The sequence below is a fragment of the Talpa europaea genome (genome assembly GCF_964194135.1).
Source record: "Talpa europaea genome assembly, chromosome: X".
In the NCBI taxonomy this organism is placed as follows: domain Eukaryota; kingdom Metazoa; phylum Chordata; class Mammalia; order Eulipotyphla; family Talpidae; genus Talpa; species Talpa europaea.
Genome location: NC_140081.1, coordinates 62,084,318 through 62,108,351, shown reverse-complemented (window position 1 = coordinate 62,108,351; position 24,034 = coordinate 62,084,318). Strand labels below are relative to the sequence as shown.

The 24,034-nt window shown below is 36.6% G+C and overlaps 1 protein-coding gene across 2 annotated transcripts in view; it reads right to left on the bottom strand.

The window, feature by feature from the left end:
* Positions 1-1,757: 1,757 nt before the first annotated feature.
* Positions 1,758-24,034, bottom strand: part of CENPI (centromere protein I) — a 34,338-nt gene continuing 12,061 nt past the window's right edge. Inside the window, exons 7-20 of one of the 2 annotated variants that reach the window (XM_084258073.1) lie at positions 22,264-22,353; positions 21,219-21,347; positions 20,828-20,995; positions 20,546-20,666; positions 19,367-19,458; positions 17,732-17,849; positions 17,583-17,647; positions 14,134-14,228; positions 10,909-11,044; positions 9,985-10,109; positions 8,723-8,771; positions 8,393-8,611; positions 3,122-3,163; positions 1,758-1,931 (exon numbers count right to left, since the gene is read on the bottom strand). In XM_084258073.1, coding sequence (XP_084114199.1) covers positions 1,830-1,931; positions 3,122-3,163; positions 8,393-8,611; positions 8,723-8,771; positions 9,985-10,109; positions 10,909-11,044; positions 14,134-14,228; positions 17,583-17,647; positions 17,732-17,849; positions 19,367-19,458; positions 20,546-20,666; positions 20,828-20,995; positions 21,219-21,347; positions 22,264-22,353 — 1,551 coding nt within the window. In that variant the 3' untranslated portion in view covers positions 1,758-1,829. The remainder of the gene's footprint in view (positions 1,932-3,121; positions 3,164-8,392; positions 8,612-8,722; positions 8,772-9,984; positions 10,110-10,908; positions 11,045-14,133; positions 14,229-17,582; positions 17,648-17,731; positions 17,850-19,366; positions 19,459-20,545; positions 20,667-20,827; positions 20,996-21,218; positions 21,348-22,263; positions 22,354-24,034) is intronic. The other variant, XM_084258074.1, reaches the window with a different exon arrangement.

Here is a 24,034-nt window from a genome sequence, read left to right as displayed (position 1 = left end):
ACCTGCCTGTTCAGCATCTCCATCTAATGTGGCAAAAACACCCCTCCTGATATCACATTCCTCTAAATCTGCTCCTCCTCCACTACACCTCATCTCTGCATCCCAGAATTTACCCAGTTGCTCAAAAACCTGGGAATCATCCTTTACTCCTCTCCTTTACTTCTAACGCAAACTAATGGCAGATCCCACCTTCTCTATCTTTAAAACAGAGCCTGAATGCAACACAATCTAACCACTTCCCTATCATCCATCACACTGTAGTCTAAGACTCTTGGCTAGAACACTGTAATAACCTAACTGGTCTCTCTGCTTTCACTCTCCATCTTCTTCTGTCTAAACTTCACACTGCAGCTCCAAACATGTAAGCCCAATTATGTCATTCCTCTGTTCCCAATGCTTCCTATTACAGAGCCATATCAGGAATAGGATCTTTATGAACTACTCTTTCTTTGACTTTTCCCCCATTTTAATTCTTACCATTCTTCTCCCTTAATCACTATCTTGTAAACTTACTGGATGTCTATTACTCAAACTTGTCAAATAAGTTAACTTTTTTAAAGCCTTTTCACTTGCTTTACCTCTGCCCAATACATTCTTTCCCTAAATATTCAAATGACTGGTACATTCATTTCAGTAGGGCCTCTGCACATGTCAGTCACATAGCTTTCCTTAACCACTTTATCTAAAGAAGCAACCCTCTCAACATTTTGTCCCTAGTCCTTGCTTTTTCTTTGTAACACCTGATATATATTTGTTTACACTTTTGCTGTCTGTATTCGCTAATGCAGTGTAGTAAATTCCACAAAAGAAGTACACTGTATTGGTCACAGCTGTATAACCAGCACATAGAATACCTGGCACATAGTAAGCTCAATAAACATGATTTGAATAAATAGATGGAATTTCTAGTCTGAATACTATCAAACAATTTAGTTTAGGGTCTTGTTTTGTTTCAAAAGAAAAAAAGGCTCAAGAATGTGACCTTCAAAATAAAATTAAGCTTGATTTCTCTCAAATGATATGAATTTTATTTAAAAGGGGAAGAGTCATTCAGTAGTGCTGAAGCAAAATTTAGAGGAAATTCTCAGCAAGCTATTCTAGCTATCATAATTTTTTTTAATCTTCTGAATTACCCCTGAAAGAAAAGTTGTAGTTAATTTGGGCCTGAACACTTAAAAATGGGATACACACACACACAATAGAGCAGTTTCATGAAATTGAAATGAAATAAATATTTTGACTATCCCACAATCCTCTCCCCTTTGTTCTTTCACAAATTGTACTAGCGAAGGTTCCAGGGAGCCACCAACTACTCAGAACCAGCTTTTAGAGTCAGAAGTGCATGCTGTTAACTTGGTGCTGGTGCTGTTATTCAGAAAGAAAAATGGCACTATCCATAGAGATTTCATGGAGGCAGCAGAGCATTTTGAATGAGTATGTCTAAGGCTTAAGTGCCGCTGTATGTTACCTGCCTGCTTGCGTCAATGCAGCTTAGAGACCATACAATGAGAGAAATCCTAGAACAGATGTCTCTTTATATATAATTTGATGGAAAGTAGAGCCTGTTGATGAAGTCCACTAGTCGGTTAAAAAATGTGGGTCCAGAAAAATAAAATTAGCCACACCAAAGATCTCTGGAAGCCATAGATAGAAGGCCATCTAAGTACTCCCTGAGGAGAGTAGTCCATTGTATAAAAAAAAAAAAAAAAAAAAACGGAAACTGAAGTGGAACCATTTGGCTTCTCCAGCAATGAGGAAGGAATTTAGTCCTATATGCTCAGTTTGTTTGTCATTCATATACTGTTGGTCACATGGCTGATGCACTCTGATCAGGGGGCAGAAGAACGATGAATACTACTTTTTATGAAAAGTTTTAAGCCTTGAAATCCCTCTGAAAATAAATAGTCCAAATACCAGTTCCATTTCTTTCCCTGTAGGCACAAAAAAGGGGAAATTACTTATTGAATATTTACTATGTTTATTCTCTACTTCCTCTTCTTTATCTAGGAGAAGGGTCCAGTGACCTGGAGACACACATCAAGAGTTAGCTTAGAGGGGCCAGGTGCAAAACTGGGACTTAGTCATTAAGTAACATTTAAACCAGAAAGGAGCCAATATTCAAGGGCTGAACATTCCTTTTATTATATTGGCAAAAATATTAATTTTTCATTGTGTCTTGTACTATTATTATTTTTTACACTGATGTCTTATTTGGTTCCCCTATATTCCTGCTATAAGGGAAACCATCCAATATTTTTCTTTATCCTTCTGGCTTATTTCACTGAGCATAATTCCTTCTAGCTCCATCCACGTTGCTGCAAATGGCATGAGTTTATCTTTTTTGATTGCTGAATAATATTTCACCGTGTATATATACCAGACAATTATAAATCACAGACATAGTGCAGGGGAGGAGGAGGGAGAGGGATCAGAGGGAGGGAGGGAGGGAGGGAGGAGAACAGGGGACTGAGGTGATGGTGCACGGGTGCATTGGGGAAGGAAGTTCTATGGGGATTTCACCTGAGGGGGTGGGGGGAAGCAAATATTGTTTAAAAATGAACAATGATGTAAAAAATAAAAAAAAATTAAAAATTTGGCCTTTAAGTAAAGCTTTGAAAGACAAAAAAAAAATTAACTCTTCACTGAACAAAGCACTATGAGATAGAAGTGGGCCATCATTCCCACACTAGGAATTTAACATCTAAGATAGATAAGAGAACAGCAGACATTGCTATATTACTGTTTATATTAAATATGCACATAGCATGGATTTTTTAATTATAATGGTACAATTGTGCTGAGTTTTGTTAAGTCAGTCTCATTACAGTCACATGTTGTATACAGGCACCTGTACTATAAAACAAGACAATGCAAAACAAATAAAAGGAGATGATGCATGATCAAAACATCAAGAGTGAAACTATGAATAGTATTCCTTAGAGAATACTGTAAAGGATGTGTGCCAATAAATTCACATATCAGTCACTGGAATGAATTCAAAATATAAATACTTCACTTTGAGGTTGGAAAGGCAACAAACTTAAGATATGGGTAAAAGTAAAGGTATCAATTCTTTTGATGAGATACCATCTCTGAACATGGTAAAAGTAAGTTTACTTACCTGAATAGAGCTCATGTTTACTGTCCTTTTATCTGGCCATTCCTTAGGGAAAAGAAAAGGAATTGGGGAGATAGTTAGGATGGAAATATTTGGTTAGTAGAAATGACCAGAAAATTAAGATGGTTTTATACTGTCTGATTCATCTAATATATTCTATCCCTACCATCATTCTTGGATTCTTTATGAATAAACACTACAGCCTTCCATATTCCTCCCTAGAAGCACTAACAGAAGGAAAATAAAATTACAGTGGCTAAAGTGAGTACCATTTAGAGAATCTATGCCCTATTTTCTTTTATTCTGTACTCAGTCGCTGGAGCGGAGTTGGAGGGTGTTAGAAAAGGCTTTTTCTGAGGAACATGATACCCACATTGACTCTGGAAGGATGAAGAGGAAGTCTGGTGAGGCAGTCTGCATACATAGCAAATTCCATGAAAATCTTTATTCTTTATAAAAACTCCTACCTAGACCCTATTTATTCCCTAGATTTAAGTAATCACCTAATTGTACTTCATTGGAAAGCCACAAGTTTTAAGAACTAATACTTTTATATATCCTAAGAGAAAACTCTACCCATTAAACTACATATAACACAATGCCTTTTTAACACTTAGAATTTTTATTTTATAATGACTGAGTTTTACCTACATGTATGTATACATGTAATATACGTTTATTATGTATCATTTTTATAAACGTGTAAGTGGTAAATGTAAACAAAACTAATTTGTGATAGCCAAATATCACAAAATATCACAAATATGTACACAGAATACTACTCAGTTATAAAGAAAGGAATGAAATCTTGCCATTTGCTACAACATGGATGGGCCTAGAGCATTTTATGTTAAGTGAAGTAAGTCAGAGAATGACAATTACCATATGATTTTACTCATATGTGGAAGATAAGGAAACAAAGCAAAAAAGCAAAACAAAACAAAACAAACTCTTAGATTCTGAGAACAGAATGGTGGTCACCAGAGGGGCAGGGGGATGGTAGGTGAGCAAAATGAGTAAAGGGGATCATTTGTGTGGTGATAGATGGGAACTGGACTTTCAGTGGTAATCATAATGTACTATATATAGATGTCAAACATAATGCTATACACCTGAAACATAATGTTACAAACAAATGTTATTTCAATAAAATTTTTAAACATTGGTGAAGGGATTTTTAAAACTTCACATGCGGGATCCAGCTCTTCTAAATTGCTTTTCTACTCAAGGGTTGTTATCTATTTTTCACCCAGTATCATCCTCTATGCCAGAGTGTTGATGATACTGTATTCCTTAAAAGAACTAAAAGCTACTGGTGCTGCGGTCGCACATACATAAAGCACCCTCTCTTTGGTTCCTATTTCATTCAAGGAAAGTTCATAATGTGTGTGGTTCAATGTCCCAACATTGTTTCAAATTCCCCCACCCCTAAGCTGCTGGCATCTATTCTGCAAGGCCTCCGCACACTCAAATGGCAAATGACAGCTCCATCATGACTGCTACCCAGCTGACATTGATCACAGATGGATCTTGATCTATGACAACTTAAGTGAAAAATTTGTGCCTCTGGAGCTGATACAATATAATACATGCTGATGGATTCCACATTTATTTCTCTAGTTTCAACTGCTCTCCTCAGCTGTAAGTACCTATTTCAAACTGCCTACCTACATTTCTTCTTGGATGTCAACAGGCATCTCAGATTTAAATATTGCTCTCCCAATGCAGCATGAGTTCGATCCCCGGCCAGGGAGGTGACCCACATGTGCACAGCAGACCTCTCCTGACTTGCTTGCTGCTCCCCTCAGCAGTGTATTTCAGTCAATCCACCTGTTCTGTTCCCTGCTCTGTCTCTGGTGAATCCTCTCACCTCCCACACCTCTGGCCTGTACCCCAGTTCTTGTATGCATAAATTAAAAAAAATAAATAAATATTGCTCTCCCAAAATGCCCCAGAAACCTCTCCTATTCTTTTATCAGTACTCCTCTTAAAAATGACTAAGCCACTATCAACCCAGTTGCTCAATTCAAAAAACCCCAGGTGTCCCTATTTTCTATTATTCCTCCTTCTAATCAAGCCATCAAGTCCAGTCTGTTCTACTTCTGCAATGTATCTCAAATCAGTCCACTTCTTCTCCACTATTGCCACTTGTATACAAATCACTTTCAATCTCTCTCTCGTTGAGACTATAACAATAGCTTCCTATTGGTGCTCCTGCCTTCATTCGGGCCTCCACTTTTAACTATATCCTCCACAAAAAAAAAAAACCTAAAATAATTTTATTAAGCATCAACTCAAACCATACTACAACTCGACTTAAAAATCTTTCAATTGTTTATCACTGCACTCCTAAGAGACCTGTAAGATAGATGGCCATGTTTGTCTAACATTTCATTTCATTCTCTCTTAGGTTTCTTATGTTCTACGCAACTGCCTTTTTTGTTGTTGTTGCTGTTCCTTTGAACCCCTGAGCTGTTACACTATTCCCACACCCTGGAATGTTATTCCAACTGTTCCTAGGCTGGATTATTCTCATTAGAAAAACATCTCAGATCAAATGTCACTTCCTCAGAAATACTTTCCTTATCATTCACCCAGACAAGTACCCACTCTCTCCCACCTCACCCTTTTTGTCCTTCATAGTTCTCAAAATTTTAAATTATCATGTCTATTTATTAACTTATTTATTGTTTCCTCTTATTAGAATAAAATCCATTTGGACAGAGATGGTATCTATCTTCTTAAACACTGTTTTATTCCCAGTGCCAAAAGCAGAGTATACACCAAATTATTTGTTGAAAGAATAAGCCAAGACATAACTAGTTATTAATTCAAAGGTAATTTATAAAAGAAAACATAGTTTCTGAATTCCCTGAATTGTAGGCTCTAAGAATGTTCAACATATTTCAACTCAGTAAGTTTAGCTCTTTGATACTTGATATGCCTAGTTAAATTTACCAAATTTTCTCTAAAATTTTGGCTAATATGAAATATTGATGTGAATTCAGTTTAATTAAATTAAATCATGCAACCATGGTTTCAAAGTCTATAGCATTTATTTTTACTACCTCAATGGTAAGATTCTTAGAGAGTGAGAAGTTAGTAGGTGACAAGGGTTCAAAAGGCATTCTTTTTTTTTTTTTAATGGGAAGGAACTTTAATAAAACTAGGAAACAATACAGGTAAGGCAAAGAGTCTAGTTTCTAAGTGAAGCACCCAAAGTTACCCGTCCCCTCGTGGGTAAAAGTCCATCCAAATGGGATTGGCCCAGAGCAAGGCCCCAAAGCCTGCCACGAGATTGACATTAACGCCTATGTATTTTCAGAACCATATAGGGACACCATCAATTATAAAAATGCTAGCCTCACAGTTTCCAAATGTGTTCTATGCTCTTAGAATTTAACCTTTCAGAGTCAACTTTCCTCAAACATTTAAAAAACCATTTTCTGATTCAAAAGAATATATCAATGCCTGATCCTCCAAAACAGGTTTGCTTACCTATGTCCAAATTGTAACATTCACTAGACTCTTAAAATATTCTCTTTCTGAGAAAAAAAAAAGAATTGACTTATAAAAATCAATTCTATCAGTGAGTCACTGCATACTTTCTAAATAAGAATTGGATGCAGCTGTCTTGACAGAATATGGAAAAATGGACACCTATTTATTGTAAGTGGGAATGTAAATTTGTCTAACTTCTACTGAAAGCAGTATGACAATACCTAACAAAATTAAAAAGCTATACTCCTTGAAAGCAATTCTACTTTGAGCAGTATTATCCAATAGACATACTTGCTTATGTATGAAATTATATAGTTGAGAACATTCATTAGAATATAATTTAATAACATGATTAGAAACAACTTAATGCTCTCAACCTATGTTAAATGCTGAACTTATATTAGATCCATACAATGGAATGCTATAGACATCAAAAAAGAAAAAGGCTATCTTTTAAATACAAGGATGAAATAAAAGCCAAGATGTTAAAGAAATCAAGAGGCTTAAATGTGTGTATAGTGTAAAGCGTTGAAAAAGATTATTTACACAGTATGTCTCTGGAAGGATATTTAAGAAATTCTGAAAGTGGTTGCTTTGGGGTAGGGGAAATGAATAACCAGAGAACACAGTTGGGCAGGTTATTTTAAACAGCTTTTTAAAAATGAAAATTACCAAAAAAAAAAAATGAAAATTACAAACACACACAAAAGAGGGGATAGTATAGCGAACCTCTGAATCTTCGAGAGCCAACAATTATCAACTCCAGCTAACCACGTTTCTCCTACTTGCCATACACTAGTATCTACCTCCAGATAATTTTTAAAAATCTTTTTGTATTGAGGTAAAATTAATGTGAAATAAAATTAACCATCTTATGTATTAAAGACTTGGGTATATGACCTGAAATCATAAAGTACATAGAAGAAGACATAGTCAAAACAATCTACGGCATTGGCTTCAGTGATATTTTGGGGAACCAGACTAGAATGGTAAGGGAAACAAAAGACTAAACTGGAAGCTCCAGATGTGTCTTGTTCATCACAGTGCCTGGTTTACTGCATACATATATGGAACATTTGCTCAGTGAATATCGCTGCCATTCTGTATGTCTTTTTTCATTTTGTTAGATTTCTTGATGTTCTGGCTTGTTAAGGGAACCTGAATGTGGGTTCTACCAGTGTATTTGTAACTCCATTCTGCTGTGTTATTCACACACCTGATAAGCATGCCATTTGAGATCTTTCCCAAGTCGCTGATAATGTAGAAAATAATAGGGCTGAAGATAAAGCCCTGAGAAGAACATAACCCCACCCTTACTCCTGCGCTTGCTTATTGATATCAATCCATTAAACCAGCAGTCTTCAACTCAAATTATAGTATCATCTACCTTACATTTCCCATCGTGTCAAGATTTTATGAGTGTCCACTCTGCAGCCTTTTTTTTTAACCTGGCACTATCTCTACCCAAGCAGAACTGACCTAACAGTTACTCTCCCAACTCTCACAACTGTACCTTTTCTCATTTCTCCACACTGGACTATTTTCATTTGTTCACAAGTGTGTCTCTGCTACAAGTCCAAGTTTGGGGAAGAGTGGAGACTTACTTAACTTTGAATCCCCAGAGTCTAGCACAGTGCCCAAAATTTAGTAGATACTCCAAAAGAAATGACTGCATGCATCACATAATTCTGACATGCTAAATTTATGATATTTTCTGTTTCTGCTGTCACAGTATTCTTATATAAAATCTAAAAATCCTTTAAATACTCTTACCTGTAGCAGAAAGGAAACAGCATAACTCAGTAGAGCAGGATGATAGACTAAATTCAAACTGTTGTTATACTCTGCTACTCCAGCTTTTTCTAAGATTTCGGGGTCGATATATATTCCTTTCTGGAAGGGTCTGGATGTCCATAGGCAACCAACCATAGCTGTCAAATACTGATTAAATTCTTGATAGGTCTTGCTGCTGAAATTGAACTCTGATTTTGTCTATTAGAAAGAAAAAAATTGTAATTATTGCCTATTCTCCCTTTCCTTTCTATTCCCAATAGGTCATCTATATCTATACTCAATTTTTAAACAAAGTGATTTAATCCGTACCTTTGGCACCAACTCATTTTTCTTTGCAGCAGTCAAATTTTTACGATACCTAATGGGGAGAACAAACAGAATCAAACTTTTAACTTTAAATGCTTTTTTAAATGTAAACATAAACAAAAATGTATATATTTTAAATGTAAATATATGTAGATGTGTACATATACAAATATCCAGCTGTCTAGTTAAGGATTTTATTCTTTCATGGTATATTGCCCTCAAAGAATAAAAATTAATAAAGGCTCAAAACTGAGTTATACATTTAAGATATGCATTTGACTACAAGTAAATTATACTTCAATTAAAAAAAGCAATAAAGGAAATGCTTTTAATGTTTCAATATTAAAAATTTAACAGCATCTCAAAAGCAGTCAGTCACTGATACAGAGCCTATTTTCCTAATGTGGAAAAAATGCAGTAGAAAGGAGGAAGAAAAATTTTATAAATATAATTTTTTTCATCTGAGGACTATTAACTAATTTGTTTTGGTGTAGTCTTACGAGTTATGCCTAAAGACTTTATATTTGGGCCTCTCTGGTGTCACAGGGGTTAAATTATCAGCACTATCAAGCTATGGCCAGCCACTGTGGCATGAGCTGACCCACATGGCACAGCAGACCTCTCCTGTCTCGCCCGCTGCTTCCCTCAGCAGTGTATTACAGTACATTCGCTTGTTCTGCTCCCCACTCTGTGTCCTCTCACACACATACCCACACCTCTGGCCTACACCCCAGTTTTTATATGCATAAATAAAAAGTTTTTATTTTTATGGACTGAAAACAGCAATTTCAGTCCATAAGTGAAAAAACTAGAGGGGATCAGAAATGATATTTACAGCTTCTTATAATTGGCAATAGCCTCCATTATCTCCCAGAAAATGTTCTCTTTTTACCAGAGAAGTTACATAGACCTAAGCCAGTTGTTAGCAATGGGTAGTTTTTCCTTAAGACACCGCAATGAGAATTAACAATGCTGAGCTGTGCAGTACCACTGCACAAAATATCCTTAACTGTGAATTTTTTTAAAACTATATTCTCCACAGTGACATATTAAAAATAACTGTGAATTTTTTTAAATCTATATTCTCCACAGTGACATTAAAAATAACAGGTGAAATAGTCCATTACTGGAAGGTCTTCCTCAAAGGAAAGTCTTATTTCCTGCTTCCATAGGCTGTGGCAGAAAATGAAAAATTATTTTATTATAGTTAAAAATGAAGCTAGACTTATGAGGTACTAATTCACAAGACAGTAAAAGAGCTGTACCTGTGCATAATATAACAGAGTTGGTTCAGGATACTAGAATCCAGGCTGAGCAGTGCAGGATAGAAGATCCCAGGAGGAAACAACACCACTAATGGAAGGTTATAATTTACATATATGTCACATACCTTTTGGGAAGAATGATAACATCAGTATATAAATTATACCCAGAGCCCCTCAACCATATTTACCCAAAGAATCATCAGCATAGAATAAGCAATACTATGACATTAGGTATGGACCTGCCTGATTCATAATAGAATAAGGCAGCCACACGCCTGCTAAAGTACACTACACCAAACATCAGCCTTACCACAGATGATTAGTTTTAGAAGACCACTATTAAAATCTTTTGTTTTATTTCTGGGGAGGGATCTAAGAGTTGGGGAGAAAGGGAGTTTGTAACTCCCCTAAGTATACTGATTTTTTCATAAATGTTAGAGCTGTCAACCTAGAAAATGACAGAAAACACATCTAAGCAAATATAAGGAAATAGGTACTACTGAAGGGAGGAATCCAGGAAAGCTAAGATTAGTTTATAAAACTATAAAATACTATAAAACAAAAGGGCTAGAATCATAGGTACTGGGAGAAATAAGGCATTTGAAAAGTGGGAGTGGAAAGCTGATGAAATAAGAAGGCATTTCTAGATTTTTTTGCCAGGGATGAGCATTATGCAGGGGAATGTCTATTAAAGTGGAACCTGGACCAAAAAGAGTATTTGTTTGATGAAAGTTAATCCTCTATATCTGTAAGTCAGTAATTCAGGTGAGAATACAATCATTAACTTCAAAATGTGTAGCTTATTTCAATTATGCTAATAAGGTCACCGCCCAACTTAGTGATTGTAAAAATATTTAAACAATAAGCCAGTAAAATGGACAGTCATCACTAAAAGCCAAGTAGGGAAAATGGAATGTGCACTACCTTCTCATAGAAATCCAAAATAAAGTGCAGCAAGAAAGTACTGTTGCTTTCCAAGCGCATTGCAATCGTGGACAGCCACCCCACATAGTGAATCAGTTCAGACACGGAATTCATTGAGCCACCTAAAGTTGTTTCTCTGCAATAAGAAACCATGATGTTTAGAATCATATTAACAAAAGTCTTCACAATTTCCAAGCTAAAGCTGGATAATATGTTAGGAAAACATTGTTAGGAATTTCAGAAAACTATCATTGCTCCAACATGTAAGTCACTTTTTCAAACCACAATGTTTAATCATAAAACCACACTTAGCCCTTTAGGGAACCATTAGTTCCATTCACAGAACATCCTCAGCAAACGGACTTTACTAGTAAATATCAGAGAAACAAAGGATTAAGTTCCAGACAGGCTAAAGATTTTGCCAATGTCCAGAGACCAAAACAGTCAGCAAGTTAAGTTTCTAGTAATGGATAAATGTTGAACTCTAACACTCCTCAATAATGGGAATCCTTGCGTGAAAGACATTAAAAAAAAAAAACACTAGAAAAATGTGTATTCCATTAACAAGTTAACAGGATCAAAGCGTTTGTGGCAAGTGACATGAAAACTTCAGAATAAAATCTGAAAATGGACAAAATGACAACATAAACTAGAAAAATTGAGAATTTAATCCCAAACAATTCACACAGTGGCTTAAAGGATAAATATTAAAATGACTTTGGGAACTGTTTCCTGATCAAAGTAGTCAGTAGTAATGAACAAGGATGAGGAATAGTATGCAGCCTTAAAGCTCGAGGGATGATAGTGACTCTACCACTAGCCACCACCACACTGGTTCAGTGCAAGGTCAGGCAGGGAAGAATTAAACCATTCAAATAGGTGGGCATCTGTAGAGAACGCCAGCTATGTGCAAAACTGTATTATAACTATGAATTTTGGCAGCACTTGGCAAATACATGCAAAATATTTTGAAATAATGTGATTGCTCAGAAGTCTCTTTTGAAGTGTTTCTCCACAGGACACTACTAGCATTGTGGATGAAACAATTTGCTGTTCAGGATTGCCTCTCTCTCACCCCACCCCACCCCACCCCTGTAGCACATGTAGCATCCCTGGCTCCTACCTACTAAATGATGGTAGTACCCCCTGCCTAGTCACCATGCAACTAAAAATGCCCCACTACTAAGAATGGTTTCCTGCCTTTCTCTCTGTGTGATCTACAACACCTACTATTTACTCGCTCCTTGACAGTCATAGGGCATATGGTCATATGATGGAGACATGGCATTACACTCACATTTCTAAAACAGGAGTTATTGAGAACTTAAGAACTGTATTATACAATGCCATTATTATATAATGCCAAGTAGTATTGTGACAAGCATTTTCCTACTACTACTACAGCCATTTAAGATTTTAGAAAGAAATGCTCTCCTCAAAACTTATGGCACTAATAAAAAAAAGGAGAAGGATTTGGGAGAAGAAAATATAGAAATTGTAAGATACCTAAATCAGGAGTGTCTTTAAGACATTGTAAGTTGGCTGGCAATTATACTATCATCTGCAAAGATACTATTATTAATAGAATTGAGGTGCATGAGGTTAAGCATTTACATGGACTTTCTTTATAACAGTGGTTCTCAAACTTTAATTTGCACCAAAATTATGGAAGCATTTGTTAAAACATAGATTACTGGGTGTCCCCTCCAGAGCTTACTTCAGTCATTGTAGGGCAGGGCATGAGAATTTGCATCTGTTACAAGTTCCCAGGCTATGCTAATGCTGCTGATCCAAGGCCCACACTTGGGACTAGCATATAGCTTTACAAGATGTTCCATTTCCTTCTAAACATGATCAGATATACAGGATACATGGAAGCATTGCAATAATGAATATGAAAAATTAATAACAACCTTCTAGGCTACTATTCCCCAAAACCTTCTATATTCCATCCTCCCCTATTAAAGTAGGAGATCACCATAGGGATAAGAACATAGAGAAAAAGAGGTCTGAGCTAATCTTTTAACCAAACTAATCACCAGCTATATGCAATTGAAGCTAAGGGATACTTATACTTACAAAGTAAGGATGTGATTGATAATAGAGGGAATTTGAATATTGATGAAATATTTGGAGATTTAAGAACTATCCATTTTGTTATGCTGGTATTGTATTTAACAGATGAAATGATGCCTTGGTTTTACATAAAAATAATCTAGTACAGGGGCCTCCTTGGTGGTGCAGGGGTTAAAGACACAGTGCTATCAAGCTATCACCAGCCACAGCAGCTCCCTCCAGGGAGCTAACACGCATGGCACAGCAGACATCTCCTGTTGCTTCCATTGCTCCCCTCAGCAGTATATTTCAGTAGATCTGCCTGTTCTGCTCCCCACTCTGTCTCTGGTGAATCCTCTCACCCCCTGCACCTCTGGCTTATACCCCAGTTCATGTATGCATAAATAAATCTTAAAAAAATATATATAGTACAAAGAAGGAAAGCAAGGAATGTTACATATGGGAAAAAAAGGTAACCATGAGTGGATAACTGCTGAAGTTGGATGATGAGTTCATGGTAGTAAGGTCCCACTATTTTCTCTACTTTTGATTATTTTTGCAATTTTCTATGCCACAGAGCAAATAACATGATAGATAGTAGAATATAAAAAAGTCAAAGATTTAAGTAGAAAGAGTCAAAACAACCCGATTAGGCAGTTCCTTGAAATTCAGTCTTTCACTTTCACTTGAGAGTAAATCACACATTTAACAATAATCAACATGATGGAAATATAGTTTTTAGTTCAAAGTGAAAATAAATTAATGTATATAACCAAAATACATCAAAGAAACATAAGAAAACTACAGCAAAATTACAAACTTACCTAGTCATCATAAGAATTGGTTTCATATATAAGAATACATTTTATAAAGTGAGCTGAACTAAATAGAAGCCATAGCTGCAAGTTCTAATATCACCTTTCCAATGTTTTGCTATATTTAACACTCGCAAGTCACTTCGAGACTTAAGGGATGTTTTCTGAATTATAAAATAGAACTTTAAGAAATAACCTTCCTCACAAAAATTGTGGGGAAGAAAAGTGAAAAGTAACAAGAAAATCTTTCCAGAAAAGTATACATCTAAGCATTTACAAGAAACTATTAGGTCTCACACCACACTATTAAACTCGACATGCAAACATTTTTGTATAGGATTGGAAGATAACTCACAGGGGACTGCTCATCATGGGCTTCATGTTGGTGTCCATAGAAAGCCACAACAACCAATTCTGCAGTAGCTCCTTCAGACTCTGAAGAACACTACACTAAGGGAGAAAGAACAAAAAATTATTTGTAAAATCATTCAGACATATCATAGTGTTGAAAACTAACAGACTAAGCCAGAGGCTTAGAGGTGGAAGGGGCCTTCGAAATGACCTCGGGTTCCAATCGAAAACCGAAAAGCTGCTGCTCCAACCTCACCAGTCTCCAAGAGACAGATGAATTCAAGTACAAGTTTATTTTGCCATTTTCTCTATAAGAAATACACCTCTACATGACTGGCTGCCCCCAGCTTATCATCCAGGAAAAGACTCTTGTTGCTCCAAATTAGGTTCATTTACAACATATATTACATCATAATACAGCATCACCCTCCCAACTGTCTCCGCTCATGAAATTGCTAGATAAAAGGGTTTCCCATCCTTTTTACTTTGTGTCTACAACTACAATTTATTCCCTTTTTTCGTGGTTATCTTATCTTCTGTGACTGTGGAAAACAACTCTAGTCTTTCTCAGAACTTGAGTTTTCACACACAAAAAAAATAGTCTGGACAAAAGTGTGCTCAGGGCATTTATGAGGATAAATCACATCTAATAATTTGAAAGCAACTCATGTGATGCCAAAACCTAATATAAAAAAGCTTTCTTACACATCCTTAATAAATAATGGCCTACATACAATTTGAGTGCCTCCACTGATAAGGTTCTCACTGCTACTTCACAGAACAGTTCAATTAATGTTTTAGAAATTCACACCTTGTGCATTTGGGTTATAAATATGCTTGAGTTGGCAGTAATTCTGGAGTCATCTAAAACAATTCTCCATTTTGATGTCAATTGGGGAATTTAACATTTGAAAAGTTATTCAGTACTACGTCATATCTTGAAAGCAAAAATCCTTAATCCCTCATCCACCTACTCTACCCCCACCCTATCCTCATATGAAGAGAAGACACGAAATTTTTATGTTTATGAGAAGGGGACATGGGTTTTAAAAAAGGTTGAGAAACACCTATTGTACATATGAACCTTCTATTGTACATATGAACCTTCTCCACATAACTATCCCTGGTAGACAGTTACTAAACCTACATCTAACTGACTCTGTTGGGAAATGTACTCCCTTTTAAGGTCCTTTATCCCATTTTGAGTTACTCTACCTGTAATTAAGACATTGCCCTATATCTAATCCTGCCTCCTGCAGCCAGAGGTCTGTTCTTTCCATGGGATATAGCAACAGAATACAAGCCTTTTCGTTGAAAAGGTAAATATAAAATCAATAATGAATTCCCTTTAAGAAGGGAATCAGCTTTAAAGATACTATAAAGAAATCAAATAGATCTTCTATTTAATCAGGTGCCAGAGGAAAAAACTGCCTTGTTTTAGAACATTACAAATATTTTGTGAGTCACAAAGTCTCATTAGCTTAATTATTACTAACATTCGATGAATTTGCTTGTAAGATCAAAGAGCCCATTTCAGATTGTACTTTGCTATAGTCAGTTTTTCTCATGAATTTGTCTCTCTTCGTTTTCTGAACACAACACAAAAGCTACCTATCTTCAACCCTATTTCCAAATCATTACTCCTCCTTCCTTGTGTAAAATATCCCTTTCCCCTTTGATGTTTACACTGTGCAACTACCCTCCCCTTATTTTTTATCTTTCCTCATCTCTGCTATTCACCTCCTGAAAACCAATTTCAATGAGGACCTTACCATACTGTCTGTCATCAACCCTCAGTTTTTTGCGTCCAAGTAGATGATCCACCCAACACTTCAACTTCACAGTTCCTTGCTCTCAAATAAAATACCCATCTTCACTCTACCTTAGTTCCCATTCCCCCAGCCACACACTAGACTTTGTCATAACTTGAAATGAGCCACCATTGAAATCTACTCTTTTCCTTTCTTTGTTAAGACTTCCCATTCTTCCAATTTTCTCGCGTCTTCAACTACAACTAATTATTTTTGCTCCTCAGCTTGAGAGACATTCAATCCCTTGATTCTTTCATTTTGAACCTCAATTTTCAGGCTTGTAAGCTTTCTCTGGTCTTACCGTCCAATCTAGACTATTGTCAGCCATGCACAGCTTCCTTGCATTCCATTGAATCAGTAAAACCCTGACTGATTCAATTTCATAGCTCACTTTCTGGTCCCTACATCTGAGCTGAAAACACACACACAAATATACCGACTGACACCACTCTAAATTTATGGTCTTCCACTTCATCCAGGTCCTTAACAAAAATCAATAATCCTTTTACTTGTTTTCCATCAGCTAGCTGTGCTCCCCTTTCTCCCTCTCTCTCTCCCACAATCCCTCCTTCTCTCCCCTCGCTCCTTCCCATTTTCCTCAGTGGTTGTCAAAGCCCCCTGCCCAATTCTATCCTCTACAGCATGCTTCCTATTTTGAGAAATTTAACATTTTTAGACATGAGGTATTTTAATTTCTTGCCCTTTCTTCCAATTCCACAAATATCTACATATCAACCTATCTATAACCCCTTTCACACAGTCTTAGATGTAAGTGGTGCCTCCCCATCCATTCTTCTGCCTAATCTTAAGCCTTCATGTACCTTCATGTTTCTTCTGAAACCCTGTACCATCAATTATCCCCCATCTTTCCTCCATTTTAACCTCTTCCTCTTCTCAACTGGTTCCTTCCAGTCTACCCCCCCCCCAAATACAACCTTCCCTTGGTTCAAAGTCCCACTATACTTATCTCTCTACCACTTCTTTTTAGCCAAACTTTTGGAAATGTAAGTCTATATTCATTGTCTTAACTCACTTCTCATTAACGCCTTAATTTCCATAACTGGCTTCTACCTCGACACTCCAATGAAATGGCTCATAAAATAAAGGTAACCAAAACCTCTGTCTTATCAATTCCAAAAGGAACTTTTTGATCCTTATCTTTCTGGACCTTCATGAGATTTCTGGCAACATCATTCTGTCACTCCTTCTTGATATGCTGTATTCTGTTTCCTTGGCACTATTCTCCTGGTTCTTTCTAGACCTATTAAAAAATTTTTCTTGTAGACTCTCCTGCTTTTCATCTGAGTATTAAATACTGAATATTACACTGAGTTCTGTTCATGGTCTACTTTCTGTTTCCCTTTTTCTCTCCCTTTCCCTTCCAACTCCCCACTCTTAGAAATAAATATATATGTGTACATATAAATGCATATATACATATTATGTTGGGCTATATGAAATTGCCAATTGTCAAACCTCTATGCGTGGACTTTGATTTGAGTACTGCAGTACCTCAAAGTCTAGGTTCAAGAGAATCTGGTTAGAAAACTACCACTGTAACATGACTTTGGAACCCTGTACCACTGATCATAGACTAAAACTTCCTACTGTATCTAAGAAAAACAGTTGTTTTTATATTCACCTTGAAATAAATGGTTGATGTAAAGAACAGCTGTGCTAGGTGGTCAAAGAGAAGTGGTTTCAGTTCTAGGAATTAAGAAAAAAAGATTAGTCAAACTCCATTTAGTTAATACTTCATTGAATTAAATTGCTCCAAATTTTCATACTTACCAGAGAAGCTACTGAAAGGAGTCCAGCTCACAAGTTGAAGTAACTGTGACCGACAACACAAGCCATCCCAGAGAGGAAGGCTCTTATACAGGAAAGCTTCACAGGAATAAAATCCCTCCTGTAAGACAATTCAATAGCAAAACTTTACAGGAAACTCTTCAGTCATTATTGCTCTCTAAACAACGAGTCAATTTCATGCTATGATTGTTTTATTCTTAAGCTAATTTTTTACAATCAATATAATTTTTTATCATCAATATAATAAAGCTTTGATGTTAGGTGCCAGGCTTCCTCATAAAAAGTATCAGATGATTTTGGATACAATACCGTGTTTATCAATAGAGTTTTCAAATACCAGAAAACTTGGAAAGAAGGTAAAAAAAAATATTCCTAGGCTATGGAATATTTTTATAAGATAAATGACAATTGTTTTATTTTGGAGTATGAGCAGTGAACAAAATGTATGGAACATTAAATAACAACTCTGGGATATCATTAGAGGTCAAGACTAAATCCAATCTATGGGCAGCTCCACCTTAAGAGGCCTGAATGTCTAGGGTGTTTATATTTCCATCAAAGTAAGGATCCAGGCCATTCTTTTTTCCCTTTGTTGCCTTGAGCCTTAAATAGTGGAGTGCACCAGGACTCCATTCTAGACCTTTTTATGACATGGATTCTCTGGACAATCTCATCCAGAACCTAGCTAAAACTACCACCCATCATCAAGAGGAACACTAAATGTTCATCTCTACCCAAGATCTCATTGATAAGCTCTGGACTCATTACCTAACTGGATACTAGATATTGCCACTTAGATGTCCCACAGGCATCTTTTAAATCAAATTTATCTTTCTTTCATACCTGTTCCTCCTATACTCCCTTTCTTACTGAATGCCATCATTATCCTCTGTAGCAAGAAACCTATAAGTCAACCTAAATTTGTCCCTTTAGCCTAACCACCATCATCCATAACCAATTTCCAATTCAGTGGCTTCACACTAAATCCTTAAGATTTGTCAAAGATTTATTGAACATTCCTTCTACAACAGGTGCCAAGCTGAACACCTGGACATGAACAAAAGTTAGACAAGGCTCCTGCCCAATGGGAGCTCACAATGTATGGAAAACAGATGCTGAAAATGCCATGATATAGGCAAACACAGAATCTTAAAAGAGCACAGATAACAAATATCTAACCAACACTGGGGTGAGGAGCAAAGGCTTCTTAATGGTTCTCATACCCGAGTACAACACAGGGTTACCTAGGCCAAGTCATTAATTGGCTGAAACATATTCTACATTCAAAAACAGGCTTGTTGATTATAAGGACATAAGTAGTGAACCTATGAGCTTTATTTTATTGGCTAATTCAATTAATTAAAGGCATTCAAATACATTGTCAGTTTACTCTCTTAAATTACAGGCCTCTCCCTGTAATTGCATAATTTAACAAATTATTTCTTCAGTTCCAACAATACAAAGGTAAACATCAGTTTAACTCAGTTTAACTCAACTTACAATGAGCTTCAAAATGAGCAATTATTGTTTACTAAAGATATCAAACACCAAAGAAAAGGATATTGCAATAAACTTTAGAAAGAAGTGATGGAATGTGTAGGAAAAGTGGAATCTTACTTGTAAGAAACATTCTGCCCTGATGATAGTGTCCAGGAAGTCAGCAAATTCTTTTCCATTTTTATAATTATTCACCTTGTACCAAATACATTCTGGAGCAGAAATATTAAACAAAAGCATCTGGTTGTACAATAAAAACTACACAAAACATAATTACCACTTCTTTAAAGTGGCAAATGACAAAAACAAACAAGCCATTAGTTTCATACATCCTAGCCAACTCACACTATGGATTATAACTTATATGTGGAGGTGTCAGTGATATGTTTCTTGAGAACTTGGGAATGTAGGGCAAAGCTACTGGTGGAAAAAAATAGACAGGTAAAATTCATATATGATGAATAAGATTAGCTTTATGTCACACACAGTAATCCAACAGGCTATATAAATTGTATCATATCCTAAAAGAAAGGCCAAATAAGGAAGAAGAGTTTAGACGGAAGTAACTAAAACTGACTTTAAACACTCGAAGAGTGAGGAGTGACAAATATGGGAAAGAAACAATCTGGTCAACAGAAACATTATCTTTAGAGAAATAAACCCTCTGTGAGTACCAAAATGATCAGGTTTATTGAGGCCTGGATGAAAGACTCCCTCATATTTGCTCTTTCCTTCAATTCTATAATTCAGATGATTTTGATGACTAATTTGGCTCCCATATATACTAATAACAAATAGGGGATATTTTAGTTGACAGACATGAACATTTTGGTCAACAGAAAAAATTACAGTTAACCCTTGAAGAATGAGTGGGTCAAAAATCTGTGTATCATTTTGGTTCCCCCAAAACTTAACTACAACTGTTCCTTATAATCCTCAGGGATTGATTGAAGGACCCTATCCACTTGAATACCAAAATCCAAGGATGTTCAGATCCCTTACAGTTGGTGCTCCATATCCATAGGTTCTACATGTGTAGTTGACTGAATCTGTGAACATGGGCTCCATGGACATGGAGGGTCAACTGTATTAACAGAATAAAGAATCACGTGTAAGAGGTTACTCTTCCTTAAAGCTACAAAGGAAGCATTCAGGGTTTGAAGATATGATGATCAGAGAAATAATTACAGCATAGGATGGATCCTCCTGTCTAAAATTTGGCATCCTTTTAAAAGAAACCCATTTGAAAATTATGTTGCTCCTTCTTCATTCATCCAACACTAAAGTATCAATCTTTACCTTCTTGTAATGTTTGACTCAACCAGTAATACAACCTCAGTAAGACTGACTCATCTCTGACACAGTTAATATAGTGAAGCAGCAGAGAGTTGTTCAGCACTGCACCCATCTGAGAAGGCAGCTGCAAAGACAGAACAATCAGCCAACTGTAAGAATATGAAAAGTAGGTCAGAGCAACAAGGAAATACATAATAATTAAATATGTAATAAATAAAATACATAATAAAAAGACCACAAAGACCAAATGGCAAATATAAATAAACACATGATCCGGTCACAAACCTCTAAGCAGTGGATGTTCTGTAAGAATTGAGGGAAGCTTTTTAGCTGTTCTGGTGAAAATGATGCATTGTTACTGAGATAATCAGAAAGACTCATCCCTTTTTTCCCACATTCTTTACTGCAGCTACTGGAACTCAGCCTTGGTATAACTGAGTGAGAATTCCATTTCTAAAGAATAAAGACAATACAAAAATTTATCAAAGGATGAAACAAACTATAAATGTACAAGCAGTTGTTAAGGTGGTTTAATGAGTGGAGTCTGAATGTGATTTGCAAAGAAGCCTGGGTGATTACAATGTATTTAAATATCTATAATCTCTTCCAACATTTGAATGATTATTGTTTGAATAACAGAAGGCTTCATAGTCTATCTCAGGTTTTAGATTCTTACTCTTTTTACTGGATGGAAATTAGCTAGACTTAGTACCAGTTGTAGAGGTTCCAGGGAAGGTCTTTGGTTCCTTTGCCTCACACCAAGTAAAGCTGTCTTCCACAGATTCTCTGAATTCTTAAAATAGATCTATAAATTGGATATAAAGTACAGGAGAGAAGGTACCCATGTCAGTAACGTCTGTAAAGTCTAAATCTCTTTATTAATTGAAACATTAATTATGAAATAATTTGTACCCTTATAAATCCATTTGAGTTTTTTTCTAATCAGGAATCTATTAACAAAATCAAATGGAATCAAACCAAAATGCTAATTCCTAAAAAAAAAAAAAAAAAACTTTCCAGGAAAAATTCCATAATACTAAATCTTAAAGCAGTATGCTATAAACATTTTAGTCCAAGAGAGCCTCCCTGGTGGCCTGGGGGTTGGGTCTCAGTGCTATCACTTTTTTTTTTTTGAGATTTATTAATTTATACAAGCACTGGGTATAGTCAGAAGATCGGGAGGGTGAGAGAATTCACCAGAGCCAGAGCGGGGAACAGAACAGGCAGACTGACGAAATATGCTGCTGAGGGGAGCAGCGGGCATGGCAGGAGAGGTCTGTGCGCCATGTGGGACCCTCGCCCAGTGGCCGGGGATTGAACCGGCACTGCAGAGGCTGCGGGCAGCTTTGCAAGCCCAGTGCTCAACCACTGCGCCACCAGGGGAGGCCCACAGTGCTACCACTTTTTAAGGCCTGAGTTTGATCCCCAGCCAGGAAGCTAACCCACATATGGTGCAGCAGACCTCTCCTGTCTGGCCTCTCCGCTGCTCCCCTCAGCAGTGTATTTCAGTAAATCTACCTGTTGTGTGTCTGTTCCCCACTCTGTTTCTGGTGAGTCCTCTCACCCTTCCCCCCCTTCCCTGCAACTCTGGCCTACACCCCAGTTCTTCCACACAAAACTTAAAAAAAAGAACACACACATTTTAGTCGAAGTCTGTAAATTAACTTGATCAAAAATAACATTACAATCTTAATATGACTCATCACTCCTTAATTGCTTACCTTCTTCCTTATAGGCAAAGATACAGAAATCAAAGTAGGAGCAAAGAACTTATACAGTGACAACAGAGCCTGGAGATGTGGCTGCATTCCCTGAAATAAAATAAGACTTTTCAATTTCTGATTCTGTGGCCAGTAATAATAAAAAAGGAACAATAAAATACACATTAAACATATACTCAGATCCTAATTTTACTGTGTGATAATTATAGGAAGATGCTATAGAAAACAAAAGAATGAATAACCAGACATGTAAATCAACTATCATAAAACAACCCTCCCCAAACTGTGGTCTTCTCTTTTATGACCTTTTCCCCTATTTCACCTCTTCCTTATATTTTCTCTCTTCTTCTCTTCCTATTTTATCTTCTTTGCCCATGCCTTAGGGTTTATCAGTCATATCTGCTGGCATAGCTTATTCTCACTGGTAGCATAAAAATTTACTCATTCTTGATATAGACAACAAGGTAGGAGGATAAAAAGGGAAGCCGTGGAAACAGAGTAAAGGAAATATTAATACTTTACTGTCATAATTCCTGGGAAATTAACTAGGCAATTTAACAACTGGTAAGCTTGATAAAACTGAAACAATTCTTAATTCATTAATTCATAATCAAAGAAGTCATTGCTGCTGGATACCTGTATTTGACTATCTCAGCAATCCAAAGAAGCATATCACTAAAATGAATTCTAAGGAAATAACCAAGTTGTTTTGTTATGTTATAATTTTGTTGAATCAAACACCATACAAAATGTGGAAGCGGGCCTCCCCGGTGGCGCAGCGGTTGAGCGCTGGGTTGCGAAGCTGCCTGCGGCCTCTGCGGCGCCGGTTCGATCCCCGGCTGCTCCCCGGCCACCGGAGAAGGGTCCCACATGGCGTGCAGACCTCTCCTGCCGCCCACTGCTCCCCTCAGCAGTGTACTTCGGTCCTCCTGCCTGCTCTGCTCCCCGCTCTGGCTCTGGTGAATTCTCTCACCCTCCCGCGCTTCTGACTGTACCCAGTGCATGTATAAACAAAACAAACAAACAAATAAATTAAAAAAAAAAAACATGCCTCTATAAAAAAAAAAAAATTTAAAAAAACAAAAAAAAACAAAAAAAAAAAACAAAATGTGGAAGGCAGAAAACAGGACTTAGAAATACAATACTCCTATCTTATAACAGCACCTTGAAATTAAATTCATTATAACAAAACCAAAACGACCCAGTTTATCTGTGTTGAAATATTTTCTGATCTCTGTACTTAATTTCAATAAATATCAGAATGTCTGTTATGGGTTGGGGTTTTCTTTGACAGAGCAAATATTTAGTAGTGGAGAGACCTCTAAAAGGTATTGTCTAGTTAACATTATTCTTCCTTTTTTTTTTTTAAAGGGAAGACTTTCAGTTAAACATGGCATATTGAGCATAATGTGCTTAACTCTGGGTATCCCCAGAGCCACACTAAAAAGTAAAGGAATGTAAAAGGCATAAAACACAAATTCAAAGAGAACAAATAAGAAAGGAGACAACACGAAATGAGAGATCTCAAAATGATTTTGAAACCTAGAATGAAGATAGGCAGATAGTCCCTAACTTAGCAGAACAGAGAAAAGGAAACCTAAGAGAACAGAGGGAAAAAAATCAGTTAAGTTACACAGGGTCATCCTCACCAACCTTTAAGATAAGACTTAATTCCCCCTTCCTTTTTCGAAGTTTGTTCCCAACAGGGCCCAGTACATGTAGCTTAACAACACACTTCCTCTTCCCACCATTAATGCCTGCCACTAGAAAG